This window comes from Physeter macrocephalus, chromosome 8, assembly GCF_002837175.3.
Source record: "Physeter macrocephalus isolate SW-GA chromosome 8, ASM283717v5, whole genome shotgun sequence".
NCBI lineage: Eukaryota > Metazoa > Chordata > Mammalia > Artiodactyla > Physeteridae > Physeter > Physeter macrocephalus.
The window spans coordinates 150,953,353-150,968,101 of NC_041221.1; the positions used below are offsets into that span (position 1 = coordinate 150,953,353).

At 41.9% G+C, this 14,749-nt stretch overlaps 1 protein-coding gene across 1 annotated transcript in view; it reads right to left on the reverse strand.

Annotated features, from left to right (window-relative positions):
- Positions 1-3,795: 3,795 nt before the first annotated feature.
- Positions 3,796-14,749, reverse strand: part of TIMD4 (T cell immunoglobulin and mucin domain containing 4) — a 35,858-nt gene continuing 24,904 nt past the window's right edge. The window contains exons 6-9 of the mRNA XM_024117203.1: positions 8,028-8,074; positions 6,447-6,540; positions 4,804-4,843; positions 3,796-3,868 (exon numbers count right to left, since the gene is read on the reverse strand). Coding sequence (XP_023972971.1) covers positions 3,796-3,868; positions 4,804-4,843; positions 6,447-6,540; positions 8,028-8,074 — 254 coding nt within the window. The remainder of the gene's footprint in view (positions 3,869-4,803; positions 4,844-6,446; positions 6,541-8,027; positions 8,075-14,749) is intronic.

Genomic DNA, 14,749 nt, shown 5'->3' on the forward strand with positions numbered 1-14,749 from the left:
GCGTCTCAGTTTCAAATGCCTGAAGTGCTAAACAAGGGCCATCCCTGTGAAGTATGGGGTAGTGGTGAAGAGCCTGGAGTCCTTCAGGCCTGGTTTCCAGACGCGGCTCTGTCACAGCGAGTAGGACTATGTGACCTTGAGCAAATTTCTTCACTTCTCTCTGCTTCTGTTTTCTCGGGAGTAATATACTGTTTCATGGGGCAGCTGTGAGGATTCAATGAGAAACTGCCTTGACGCACTTGGTAGAGGAGCACCCAGAACATAGCAAACGCTCCTTAAGGATGGGATGTTATCCATTTCTTTTAGTCTAGAAAGGCCAAGGTCGAGGTTGCAGAATTAGGTTGCTTTAAATCCTCAAGGTTTGACTGTGGTCCCACCATGTAAACATCAACTGTAAGAGCCCTGTCTCCATCAAAGTCCTTCCTTGTGGAAATAAAAACATGACTCTGATTCCCTTCTACTGCATTTCCCTGGTGGGTTTTGTCTCATTTAGATTTTTAGGCTCCTTAAGGGAAGTGATTCTCTCTTCTGGGCCCCCTATGCAATAGATACTAGGGAGTTGTTTGTAGACTGCTACCAATTCATCCTGATTGCACAGACAGGGAAAGAGGAACAAGTGCCCCAGCAAACTCCTCGGATCAAGGAGTCTCAGTATAAGAATTATATATTGATTAATTCATCATTCTGTGACTTCCACTCCCCACCCCCTAAACCTTTGAGTCTCAAACTAGCTGCCTTGTTCTAGTTCCTGGCCATGTTCTGCTTGCCTAGGACATTATTTTAATACTAAGTGTGGGGCTTCCCTGGTGGCGCAGTGGTTGGGAGTCCGCCTGCCGATGCAGGGGACGTGGGTTCGTGCCCGGGTCCGGGAAGATCCCACATGCCGCGGAGCGGCTGGGCCCGTGAGCCATGGCCGCTGAGCCTGTGCGTCCGGAGCCTGCGCTCCGCAGCAGGAGAGGCCACAACAGTGAAAGGGCCGCGTACCGCAAAAAAAAAAAAAAAAAAAAATTACTAAGTGTGAGTGTTAGTGCCTGTAAGTGGACACACAAGCTTCCATTTCAGTAGAGGCCACGTCACTTCCCCCTGCTTCACTCCTCCGCATCAGCTGCCCGTCCTCTGAGTTTGCCACCCCAGCCTTAGACAGAGCCTAAGGGTGCTTCTTCTATGCCCCCTTGGGTGGAAATCAGGAGATAGGAATCTGACATCTGCATTGGGAAGATTCCTCCGTCACAGCATGGAGAACAAACTGGGGACGGAAAGGAGTGAAGGTGGTGAGGATGGTTAGACGCTACCCTAAGAGTCCAGGCAGAAAGTAATGCTAGCTTAACAGAGGGCTGACAACGAGTCCACCCAGACCTTGGGCACCGGCTGCTGGAAACTCCCACTCCTCCCTCCACCCCACCCGCCCCGCATGGCCACACCCACCACCACAGAGCCCTGGTCACAGAAGAGTATTTTCTTAAAATCTCTATCCCCCTGTTAGGGATTATTATGCTTCCATAGTTCTCCAGCTCTAAGGTGCATCATAATCACCTGGAAGACTTGTTCAACTACAGATCACGAGGCTCCACTTGGGAGTTTCTGAGTCAGTAGGTGTGGCGTGGGGATGAGAATGTGTATGACTAACAAGGTCCAGGTGATGCTCAGGCTGCTGGTCTGAAGTGCCCCGTTTGAGAACCATGTAGCAACAGCAGTGGCTCTCAGCCCTGGCTGCACATTAGAACCACTTGGAGGATTAAAAAAAAAAAAAAAAAAAAAAAATCAGATGCCCAGGCCACACCCCAGACCAATTAGAAAAGAATCTTCTAAAGGGTAGGACTCAGGAATTGACATTTTAAAAAATTCCCCAGATAACTGCAGTGTTCAGCTAAGGTTGAGAGCTACTAGGCTAGAGGGTCCTGGAGGCCATTACCAGTTGTAAAATACTACAACTACTCATTTAAATGTTTCTGAATCTGACCAAGGAGTTGCAGAAATATAGTTGGGAAAAAGACTGAAGATGGCCCCTTGCAAAACACAAAGATACGCATTGAGCTGAGATGTTCTGTTTAGGGGGTATGGTATTTGCTGTCGGCTTTTCCAGGCAGACCCAAGTTGGTCATGGCACTGGTGGTGGTCATTGGGAAGGTGAGTAGGCAGCATGAGCGAAGTTAGGATGGGGAGTCTCAGTGACCCATGAAATATTAAAACCTGTTTGTACAAGGTCACCTAGTCCCACTCCATTTTCCAGATGGGGACACTGAAGCCCTGCACCTGACTCTATTGCCCCACGCCCACCCACCCACCCCCAGTTTCTAAATTTGAATGTAACAGGCTGGTCAAGTCATTTCCAGTATTTTCAGTTAACACAGAGGAGATAGTCAAGCCAAATAAAGAAGCAACCCGTGTGCTGCTAATTATTTCCTTCACTTAGTCCTGCCACTCACCTTGGCACCAAAAGAGTGAGGCAGAAGGCATGCTGCCCTGGGTAGGTAGTTCTCCAAGTGCTCAGGTAAGAGGGGGATGTTTTTCTTAACTGCGGGATCCGTGTGAACTAACAGTTCGAGGAATCTAGAGGCTGTAGCAGTCAAGTCATAAGACTGCTTTCTTCCCCCCTCTCTTAAAAGTAATGTCAAGAGAGTCGAAATATAAAGTATGGTTACCTGGAAAGACTGTGCAGTTATTTCATTAAGGCGGTTAACTGCCCCAAACATACCAGGAAGTATTTCAGACAAATTTCTTTCAGCTCTGGCTGACTTTCCACATTTCTGCCCAACCAGAGGCCTCTAACTCAGGTGCACATTCTTTCCATTCAGTCATCAACTGCTTGTTTTAACCTCTCTCCCATGGTTCCTCATGCTACTAGCTCTCAAAGTGTTTAAATAAACCTGTTCTTATTGAGGAGTCAATTTCCATGAACTTTATTTAGAGAAACTGATCTGGACCGACTCACTGTCACATCCATGTGCCGGCCCTGCTTGAACATCCATGTCATTCACCACAGTTTACGCTGATGAACTCTTGGCTGTTTCTAACATTAAATTCCCCAAGCAAGAATTAAGATGTGACACTATGGTCACCTCTAAAGATACTCAGGTGTGAACAGAAAATAATAGAAAACCTAGACGTGTTAGAGGTGAGTCAAAATGATGGTGTGATTCCATGTCATTTCCTGCATTATTGATGACAATCAATACATAATATATCATCAATATGTTATTGATGAGAATCAATAATGCAGGGATACTCATACCATACCCAGAGTGGGGCACTGAATTCTTAAAGCTGGGCATAAAAGAAGAGATACAAATGCATGCAAGGCAAAGGCAACTAGGGTAGGGAAGGGACCAGAAATCATGTCCCAGAAACAAGGCAATTTAGAGAAACATAAGGTTCTCCTTTCAGTATCTGAAGCACTGCTACCAGGTAGAAGAGAGTTTAGACCTGTTCTGTGTAAGCACAAGGAGTTCAACTAGGACCAGCAGGCAGATGCTATCTGGACACAGACTTTGTTCTAAATATTTCTAAGTCTCAGAAGTGCCCTGAGATTGAATGGACTTCCTTGGGTGTGATAGTGAGTTCACCATCACTGAAGGCGTTCAATTATACTGTGGAAGATCACTTAGCAGTGATGCTACAGAGATTAAACCATGAGAAGGTGTGGTCTCTAAGGTAACTTTCACTTGTGAAACTAAGGCAAGACTGGATCAGTGACAGCAAGGCAACAGATGGTTTAAAAAAAAAAAACATTCTAAGACTTAGTTTGACAATTCACACATCATATCCTCATCCTCAATCCTAAGAGAAAGGGGCACTTTAGAGTGTGAAAAGACCATCTTCATCTTCTCTTTCGTCGAGGACATTTTTACCTTCTCCAACACTGTCTAGCCTGTAAAGAGAGAAGAGAGGCTGATGATGAGAAACACCAAGACCAGGAATGAATGGATGCTGCTAGATAATAAAACACCTAATCAAGGGCTGTTAGAGTTAAAAGGGCTCAGAGTCCATCCAGTCCAAGCCTCACATTTCACAGATGGGAAAACTGAGGCCACAGGGGATAAAGGGCTTTTGCCAATCTGTTATAATAAGGGGATTTAAAGTTTCTGTATAAGCAAAGTATAAAATCATGATCTAAATGTGTTTATTTACCAAGAGGATCTCCAAGTATGATTTTGAAAAGTTACCTTGCTAACCTTCAGTTTCCCTACTTGTTAATATTTACTTGTTAATATAGATATTGTGGTATTGATGCCATTATTAAGTGAAAGCAAGGTCTTCATCACAGTTTACACCAAATCTTTTCATTTTTTTACCAAAAATCTATATAACAAGACAGATATCCAAAATCCCTTTCCAGAGACTCTTCAAATTATTTAAAAAACAAAACAAAAAACTGCTCCCATGGTCTAATTTGCCGGAGAAATTAAATCCCAGGAATGATACTCTACATGTTTTTTTCATTTTCCATACTGCCAACTCTCCTCTCAGTGAACTCCAGTTTAACAATGACCTTTTAAAGTGAGTCACCCAGAGTGGAACAAATAATGGGTAGAATGACATATCACCTTCTTTTTTTCGCATGTCATACTTCTGTTAATGCAACCTGCCACCGTATTTGCATTTTGGACAAATATCATAGTGTTAATCAAGATAGAGGTTAACATGAGCTGAATCCCCACATCTTTTCCACCTCTAATGCCACACTTCTCCAACCCTGTATTTAATCAGAATACAAACACAAGTCATTAAACCACTGAGTAGTATCTAATCATTTGTAACAGCTTGTACAATCATTACAACAGTCAGTCATGCAAGATGAATTACCTGATGTGTTTCTGGACACAATTGGTTTTCATGACTTTCCCTGAAAAGACAAGGCCAGGTTAGAAGCAGAGTAGCTGTGCTTATGTGAAATGCTGGGGGAAGGACGGAGCAACATTATGAAGAGCAGAGGTGGTCCAAAGGTGGGAACTTAGGAACTGGATTTGGTAGAGAAAGCCACTCCTTTCCCCAGATCAGAGGATTGCTTCTTCAGGCCCCTAGTTACTGCTCATCAATCACAGAGTTGTTCCAACATCGTGGGCAATGGTGTTAAGCTGCTTTATTCTTTTTTTTTGGCCGGGCTGTGAGGCTTGAAGAATCTTAGTTCCCTGACCATGGATTGAACCCAGGCCCCGGCAGTGAAAGGGAGGGCCACTGGAGGGCCAGGGAATTCCCTAAGCTGCTTTATTCTTTTTTTTTTTTGCGGCACGCGGGCCTCTCACTGCTGTGGCCTCTCCCGTTGCGGAGCACAGGCTCCGGACGCGCAGGCTCAGCGGCCATGGCTCACGGGCCCAGCCGCTCCGCGGCATGTGGGATCTTCCCGGACCGGGGCACGAACCCGCATCCCCTGCATCGGCAGGCAGACTCCCAACCACTGCGCCACCAGGGAAGCCCATCTGCTTTATTCTTGAGTTATTTGAATTCAAGTACTCACTTGGGTTTTAAAACACTTCCTTAGGACACGTACCCATAATTTCCCAAACTGTAACATGCCATTGTATGAAGGTTAATGACAAACTTCCACTAAGCTCCAAATTTCCTTTTGTAGTGTCCACTAGGGATAGATGTGGAGACACACGAGTTTCACTGTTGGTGCTCAAACAGGCTGAGATGGTTACTACTAGTCAGAGCTCCTCACTTACTACCAGTTTCTGTTAATGACTACAGAACAATGTTTTCCCCATTTTTACAGGAACAGGTGCTACGTGCCTATACTTGGCATGAAAACTATAAACCCCGGTTCATGATTTCTTTTTGCAATGTTTTAAAAATTTTTGTTTTTTTTGAAGGCAGGGGAGGGCAGACACAAGGTCATGGACCAGCTCAAGAATCTAATGACAGCTATGGACCCTGTCCTCTGAAAAATGCAGATATGAATGTACAAGTGCTTTTGCACACGATTTTAAGGGATTCACTGGTCCCCTGAGGTCCATCTGTGGACCCTAGGTTAAGAAGTTTTACTTTAAGGGAACAAATAAGAAGACCGGGGTGATTCACAGCTCTCTTCCTGGGGCATTCCTAGCCAGAGGAAGAGTCTGGGTCAGGGTTTCCTCCACTCCAAGGCAGTGATAAGAATAGTGCTTCCCACTTAAGGCAGTCAGGAGCATGAAATGAGTTAGAGATGTCAAGAATATAGCATCAGGACTGGCACAGAATAAGTGTCCAATACATAAAGGTGCTCTTCTTTTACTTTTCATTCCCAAAATATAAACTCTATCAGGGGGATGATGCTCAAAGCCTTTAGGATCTTGGGAAGAATGAGTTTACCTCTAACCTCCTTGACAGGGATGATGAGGGCAATGATAAAAGTGGGACTCTAAGGAATGGGGAAAACGGGCGGGAAGCAGAATCCATCCACTCCCAGATCCCCCTGGAGTTTCCAAAGCTCTGAAGGGCTTCATCCCACCTGGTCCTGCCCTCCTTACCTCGAAGGAAAAATGCCAGAAGCAATGCCAACAGCACAAATCCCAGGGAGGGAGCAATGATCATGAGCAGGTTGTAGTGGTTGGTCATTTTTATCTGGTGAGACACGGGGAAGGTGATTGGGTCACTCATTTCCGAACAGCATCCTCCTGTGAGTTTCCCACCACTAGCACACCATCCAGTGACCGGCGGCTTCACTGCAGCTCACCACCTTTTGCCCAATGCGTCTCAAGATCAAAACAAAGCCAGCCTTACGAATTAGACTTAAAAAAAAAAAAAAAAAAAAAAAAAAAAAAGGTGGAAAATCTGAAACATTTTACCCAGACCCTTCCCTCAAATTTTCCTAAGTCTTAAACACCAGGCAGTTGGGTTGTGGGGTGTGAAGATTAAAAAAATAACTGTCCTGTAAGCTGTGCCCTCCACTGTCAAATCTCTTTACTGGCCATCACCTAAATCCTTTCAGCTCTACCTACACCTGTGTGTTAGTTCTTTTCCTGGCTGACTTAGACTTCTAGAGGCAATAAGATGAAAGAGAAAGTGGAACTCAATTTCAAATTTTCTGCAGTGGTGGTTCTCGAAGTGTAGCCAGGGGACCCCCCCATGAGATCAAAATGATTTTCAGGACACATCATTTGCCATTTTTACTGTCATTCTTTCATGAGACGTACAGTGAAGTTTCCCAGAGGTTACAGTTATGTGACATGTGATGTGAAGGTGTCAGTGCTCTGATAATATAATATGCAAGATACGAGAACCTCTATCTCCTATTGAGCCAGACATTAATGAGATTTGCAAAAATGTAAACCAATGCCACTTTTCTCACTAACATTTTTTCATTCAGGAAAATGTAATTATTTTTCATAAAGTATTATTTATGTTAATATGTAGTGGGTTTGTTGTACTTTTTAAAATGAATTCATATTGTTTTTAACTTCTCAGTTTTAATTTTTACGAATATAAAGGGGTCCTGACACCAAATAGTCTGATAATCACTGCTCTACAGGCAGCGTCTAGTTTCCTGGGGGCTACACCATGTCCCATTGGCCAGGCCAGGCTCCATCCCCTCAGCTTCCTGTCCCTTCTCTTACAACGCAGCAGAGGCAGGGCAATAATCTCTCTCTGAGGAGAGAGAAGGCAAAAAAGGAAGAATGAATGAGACCTTCACTTTTCCCTTATAGGCTGTCTATACTACCTGAAGGTTTTACATGAAGCAGCTTGAATCACTTTCATAATAATACAAATGAATGAAGGATAAGCTCAGAAAATAAGAGGAACGCTGGTGACAGGTGTTGATTCTGTAGAATGTCACTAATTCTGGGGCAGCAGAGGGACCACATAATAATTTCAATGTTTTTGTTCATACTTCGTTTTTCTTTTCAAAGTGTCTGCACATACAGAAGTAACGATATCAACATTATTTCTGCCAAGAGTACAAGTCTACAAATTCCTTCACTGTTTCAAAACAGTTGCAATGTATTTTGCCCTTAGATAGATCTGCTCCCCCAGTCCATTTCCATAAAACTTTATTGTGGATTTTAAAACTGTAGGTCATATACTTCAAAATACTTCACAAGAATTTTTACCTGTTCTGATTCAAATCCATTTTGCACAAGAAATGGCGTCTCAGATGCTGGGAAGGAGAAAGAGAAGATAATGTTTATATTTCCTGTGGGAGAATAAAATGCAACACCCTGAAATAGACACTTCAGTTGATGTGTTTAATCTTTTAATCCCAACTTTCCTTTTTATGCATAATTCATTTATGCACATTTGTTTTGGTTTGTTTTTATCTAAAGTTCATCTGCTGTCCAGTATTATCCCACAGGAGCATCTCCATTTTATAGATGGGTAGAGTGAAGCATTAGGCCAGGAAGCAATTGAATCTAAATTTTCTTTAAGCCCCAGTAATGTATTCAGGACTTTTCTCCAGCAAGAAAACCTGTCAGTCTATCAGTTAACAAATATTGATTAAGCATTTATTATAGGCCATGCACTATTCTAGCTGTACCATCGACCTTCTCGATGGGGTTTACAACTTAATACAGAAAACCAAATTTAAACAAATAATGTAAATAGTTGTAAAAAAGCAATTGTGCACAATTCTGGGAAGAAATAGTATAAGGTGTCAGAGGTACATCATAAGGATGGCTGACCAGTTCTAGAGGGTCACATCCTTGAGAATGGGAAATTTAAGCTGAGACACGGAGTCATGGATTTATAACTGATAGCTGAGTTCAACAAGGGAAACATACTGAGAATCTACCAAGTACTAAGCACGGTTCTGGGCACCAAGAATGCAGAGATGAATATGGCATGGTCCCACCCTCATGAAATTTACAGTACACTAGAGGAGGGAGACCAGAAGCTTATTTCAGCCTAACAGGCAAAGGTAAGGATGCAGGATGGACAGGCTGCTGGGGAGGGTGTGGGCAGAGGAAGAGTGCCCACTCTAAGTGCCCATACTTAGCCCCATGGTAGTTCAGTGAGTGCTATCAGAATTAAGCTCCATGAAGACACTGTCCCTCTGTGCCCGCTCAACAGTGGGACTCCAACACTGCCCGACACATACTTGGTGCTCAGTAAATGTTTGTTGAATGAGTTAACACCTGAACTGAGTTAAGGTTGTGTAACAATTAACAAAGCAAGATGGTAAAGGTATTTTAGGTAGAAGGACATCAGCAAAGCTATGGAAGCATGAAACAGGATGGTTCCCGTTCAGCTGGCAAGCGTCTGTGAAGGTGTAAAATGAGAAGTGGGGGGTGGCAGGGGATGGCATGGAGATGGGCAGGAACCAGTCACGGAAGGCCTTTTGTTTCATGCTGCTAAGTCTCCCTTTAGTTCTGTAAGCAGTGGGAAATCACAGAAACATTTCAAGCAGGTTATGATCCAGTTAGGAGGATAAGAGAACAGCCAAGAAGAGATTACTATCTATCTGATTCCAGGTCTGAAATTCGGAGCTAGAAGTGAAGGGAGAGAGACAGATTCCAGAAATGCTTAGGAGGGAGATCAAGAGGATACGGACATTGAATGTGGGGTGAGAAAGAGCTGAGTCTTAGATAACTCGAAGTTTCCTCCTTGCAAAAGTGGGCCATTGCCTGAACTGTCCCCTAGGATTGGGAAAAGCAGAAGCAGCAAGGCAGGGGGAGAAAGGCAAGGAGCTCAGATTTAGAGTCGCTGAGTGTAAGGTACCAGAGGGACACTGCAAACATGCTTTGCATAATAAGCAGTTGACTGATTTGAATCTGAATCAAACTCAGGAAAAGGTTGGAGCTGGAGATACTGATTTAGGAGTCACCAGGATCCAGGCAGCAGATACAAACCTCAGAGTGTGTAAGAAACCCAAAGTCTACATGTCCAGAGAAAGAGGGGAGCAGGAATCCCGAGAAACAGACCTACTAGAGCATGGCCTTGAGGATATGGGGAGGGGGAAGGGTAAGCTGTGACGAAGGGAGAGAGTGGCATGGACATATATAGACTACCAAACGTAGGGTGGATAGCTAGTGGGAAGCAGCTGCATGGCCCAGGGAGATCAGCTCAGTGCTTTGTGACCACCTAGAGGGTGGGATAGGGAGGGTGGAAGGGAGACACAAGAGGGAGGGGATATGGGGATATATGTATAGGAATAGCTGATTCACTTTGTTATACAGCAGAAACTAACACACCATTGTAAAGCAATTATACTCCAATAAAGATGTTAAAAAAAAAACAGTTAATGCATGCATATAAACCTATGAGAAATAAAGTAGATATATATGATTTGGAAAGAAAAAAAAAAAAAGGTAGGCAGAGGAGGTGGAGGAGAAGGAAGAAGAAACAAGGCAGGGAGCAGCGAGTGAGGGCAGTTTCCCGGGGCCAGGGCAGGGGAGAATGTCCGGCAGGGATGCAAAGTCATATGTACAATAAAACCTTCCCATAGAAGCAGAACACAACGCCACACACAGAAGAGGCCCGAACGTAACAAATAGCTAGGGTGATAATTATTGAAATTGATCGCCTCTTTCCCCCAAGCTTCTCTGCACTCAATGCAAAAGGAGAAACGTGACAGGTTTTGTAAGGCTCATAATTGGGTACAAGAGAGCTTATTTGTTCTCCAGGGAAAGTGACTTGTTGAATGCCTAGGAGCATAAAACTCAGAGGGGGAAATTCAGCATGTTTTCATATCCTACAACTTAGTTAATGTTGTTTTTCTCTCAGCTAAATGAGGAAGAATTTGTGATATGTATATGTATGGCAAAAGAGACTTTGCAATGTGATCAAGTGAAGGCTCTTGAGATGGGAAGATTATCCTGCATTACCCAGTGGGCCCAATGCAATCACAAGGATCCTTATAAGAGGGAGGCCAAAATGTCAAAGCTGGGATAGGTGAGTATGGAAGAAGAGGTCAGAGAGAAAGAGAGATTTGAAGATCCTGTGCTGCCGACTTAAAGATGGAGGTAATGGGCTGAAAGCCAAAGAAAGCAAGTGACACGCAAAAGCTGGAAAAGGCAAGGAAATTGATTCCCCCCCGAGACAATTCAGAAGGAATACAGCCCCACCAACCCCTTGATTTTAGGGCTTCTGACCCCCAGAACTGTAAGATTAATCTGTGCTATTTTAAGACACTACCATTCAGGTAATTTGTAATAACAGCAACAGAAAACTAACACAGAGACACTGGCCTCCAAGACAACAGTGGCTCTGGGCATGGGCACATGGGATGAAAGGAAGATTGACTTTTTATTTAAAAGTTTTTTGTACGCTTTGTAGTTTTGTCATATAGGTGTAGTATCTATCTTAAAAAAATTAAATTGCAAGAACAACAACAAAAGAATCTTAAGGTTAACCATGCTTTTCCCAGGTCCATGTACTCACCAATGTTTCTGATGAATATCAGATTTTCCTACAAGGTGAGAATGTATTTATAGTAAAAAAAAAAAAAACCAAAATAGGGACCCCTTGGCAGCTAGAGTTCTCACTGTAAATTAGTAAATTGGCTTGCTGGTTTAATTTTAGGCTCTTGAGTTCTGGGTATACATGGGTATACTCTGAAAAATGGAATTTCTGTAAAAAATTAACCCCAGACCTCAGAGCACAGTGAGGCTGCCAGTCGGCCTCCCTCATGCTTTACCACCACTAAGTATTTCCCCCAGACTTCCTGGCTCTGTGACCTTGGGCAAGACATTTCCTCTCTCTGAGCCACAGTTTATTCATCTGAAAATGCTGCTATTTCACCAACTGATCTCCTATGTCTTTTTTAACCTTTATATCTCTGGATAGCTTTTTACAAAGTATTTGAATGACCTGAGAAAATTATCATTACATAGTAATTTTTTTAAGGATATAAAGCTATACTTAGTATAGGGAATGAATATGTAAATACTTCAAAATATATATACAAACACATGCATACCTCTTGTTCTCCAAAGAAAACTAAAAAGAAATCCAGGCTAAATACACCTGACTTTGAGTGGAAATATTGTAGGCAATTCAATTTTTTTTATTAATACTTTTGTATGATTTCTAATTTTCTCAAATGTGAAAACTTTAACTGTAAAATATTCCGTGTATCATGTGTTAATTACTGGAAACTCTGCAGGATGACTTAGTCAAGGGCAAACTGTTAGGGGTGTGTCATTTCTCTGAAGCAAGGCCACAGTGACATTCTAAGTGAAACTTTGAAGATAGCTGTTAGAAACTCATTCACCCGCAGCCAAAGAGGGGTTTTGTGGTGCTATTTGAAAAAGGCACCTCCTAAGATCTAAGAGTACTGAGGTATGAAGATGTAACAGGATATATATATTAGTCATTTTTAAAGGTCAAAAACGGTTTGTTTTTTTAAATAATGAGTGCATATAAAAACTGGTGAAATCCAAGTAGAATTTGTAGTCTAGTTAATTGTATTGTACTAATGTAAATTTCTTCATTTTGATAATGTACTGTAATAGCGTAAGATGTTGCCATTGAGGGAAGCTGGAGGAATGTGTAGCTCTCTCTGTACTATTTTTGCAAGTTTGTGGAAGTCTACAATTATTTCAAAATAGAAAGTTTTTAAAAATTAGTTTAAATATCAGCCATTTCATATAGTTCAATCTAATCTATGCATGACACGTAGTAGCTTTGCAGTAAAGACTTGTTGAACAAAAATGTTGAATGAACTTTAAAGCAAGTTTTAAAAGACTATAGAGAGAATGATTTTGTAAACAATTTGAACATTTTTATGAAAAATAATAATAGATGTGACTATGCTATTAAGAACAAAAAATGACCTGAGAGGTTATAGCCCAAACTGTTACAGTATTATCTCTTCAATTCAATCATTTGGAGAGGGGGCTGGGTGGAATGTTTGGAATACAAGGAACTTCAACTTTATAGTGTTTTAACTTTTTATTTTACAAGAGCATGTATGTATTTCGTAACATGAAAAATAAAGTTTAAATGTTAACAGTACGGCATGAAAACACCATCTTTCCCTTCAGAGGACTTCTCATCTAGTAGGGTAGGGGGCATTGTTCAGTGTACACTCAGGAAAACAAACCTATCCAAATAAATTCACATCTGCCCTTTCTAAGGAACGCATCCAGTATCTGGATGGTATAGATCAAGGGCTGCAAATGACAGCCTAGGGGCCAAATCCAGCCTTGGCCTGTTTTTGCACAGACTCAGAGCCAAGAATCCTTTTTAGATTTTTAAATGGTTGGGAAAAAATCAAAAGAAGCAGAAGAACTCATAACACGTGAAAACTGCAGGTACTTTATATTTCATTGTCCATCAGTACAGTGTTATTGAAGCCTAGAGACACCATTTGCACGTGTGTTACCTCCGGCTGCTCCTGCAGTGTTAGGGCAGGGTTGAGTAGCTATGACAGAGACAGCACGGCTTGTAAGGCCTGAAGATGTATTATCTGGCCCTTCACAGAAAACGTTTGCTGACTACTGGTAAGTGAGTCTACATGCAGAAACAATGCCCATGGAGTCAGGGAATTAAATGTGTTCTATCTGAGTACAATTTTGAAAACCTTCAGACCTTCACACCCTAGTGTGATGAGAGACTTCCCTTCAAGGTGGTTTTATACCTGAGGGAGTAGACTGGACCCCACTCTCTTACTCAAATAAAACCATGTGCTTTGTGCAATTCTGGAATGGCACTGAATTTTTAGGGTAGAAAATCTTTTAAGAATCTGTTTTGATATTGCCCGTTTCCAGCCCATTAACAAAAATGTGCTTCAAAACTCCTAGAACCTCCCTCTCAGAATCAGTTTACTGAGCACTATCACAGGCCTGGCATAGTGATGAGCACTTCATGTAAATTATTTCACTTTAATGCTTACAAAACCCATTTTACGGATGTATAAACTGAGGCTGAAAGTTTCAATCACTCATCCAAGGTAACACGGACAATAAAAGGAAATTTGAACTCAACTCAACTCAGAATGACTCAAAAAATCATGATGGTAACCTCTCTGAGAGAAAAGAAAAAGAGCATATTAAAATCCTATTTGAAAACGTGAAGTCTCTAACCAATGGGTTTCATGCCAGAAATCACCTGGAAATAGGAACACTATCTTCTCAGTGGGTACATTGTAAAACTCATATTACATATGTTGACTCATCACTGAATTCATAGACACTGGGACTCATCGGTTTCTACTTTTAAAACAAATTTAGTTTTGAAATAAATCAATTCAATGATACAATCTTAACACAACCTAGAATTTTAAAAGTCAGAACTTTAAGCCTTCAGAGAAGTTTCTTTCCTTTCCTAGGTAGCAGCTGGCTTATGCTGTCCCCTTGTGGCTTACTTGTGGTATGGTCTTAAAAATACAAAGAACAGCAAAAGGATCCAAAAGTCTGAATGTTTTAGATTTGAAAGGAATTCAAAATTATCTCCTCTGATTCCCTTTCTTTAATCAAGAGAAAAATTAAAAACTAGAGAGACAGTATCATTTGCTCAAGGTTTCACAGTAATAAGTAACAAAGGAAGTGACCAGAACCCATACTTCCTGACCTCACCTGGCAGCGCTAAAGCAGTTCTGGAATTACAAAATAACTTTTGAAAATAGAAACAGGCATTTACTGAATTCACATACTTCCTTTAAATTTTGGAGACCCCTGCATGTGTTTTTTTTTTATTCCACAAAAAGCAACTGAGTATTTTATTTTATTTTTAACATCATTATTGGAGTATAATTGCTTTACAATGGTATGTTAGTTTCTGCTTTATAACAAAGTGAATCAGTTATACATATACATATGTTCCCATATCTCTTCCCTCTTGTGTCTCCCTCCCTCCCACCCTCCCTATCCCACCCCTCTAGGTGGTCACAAAG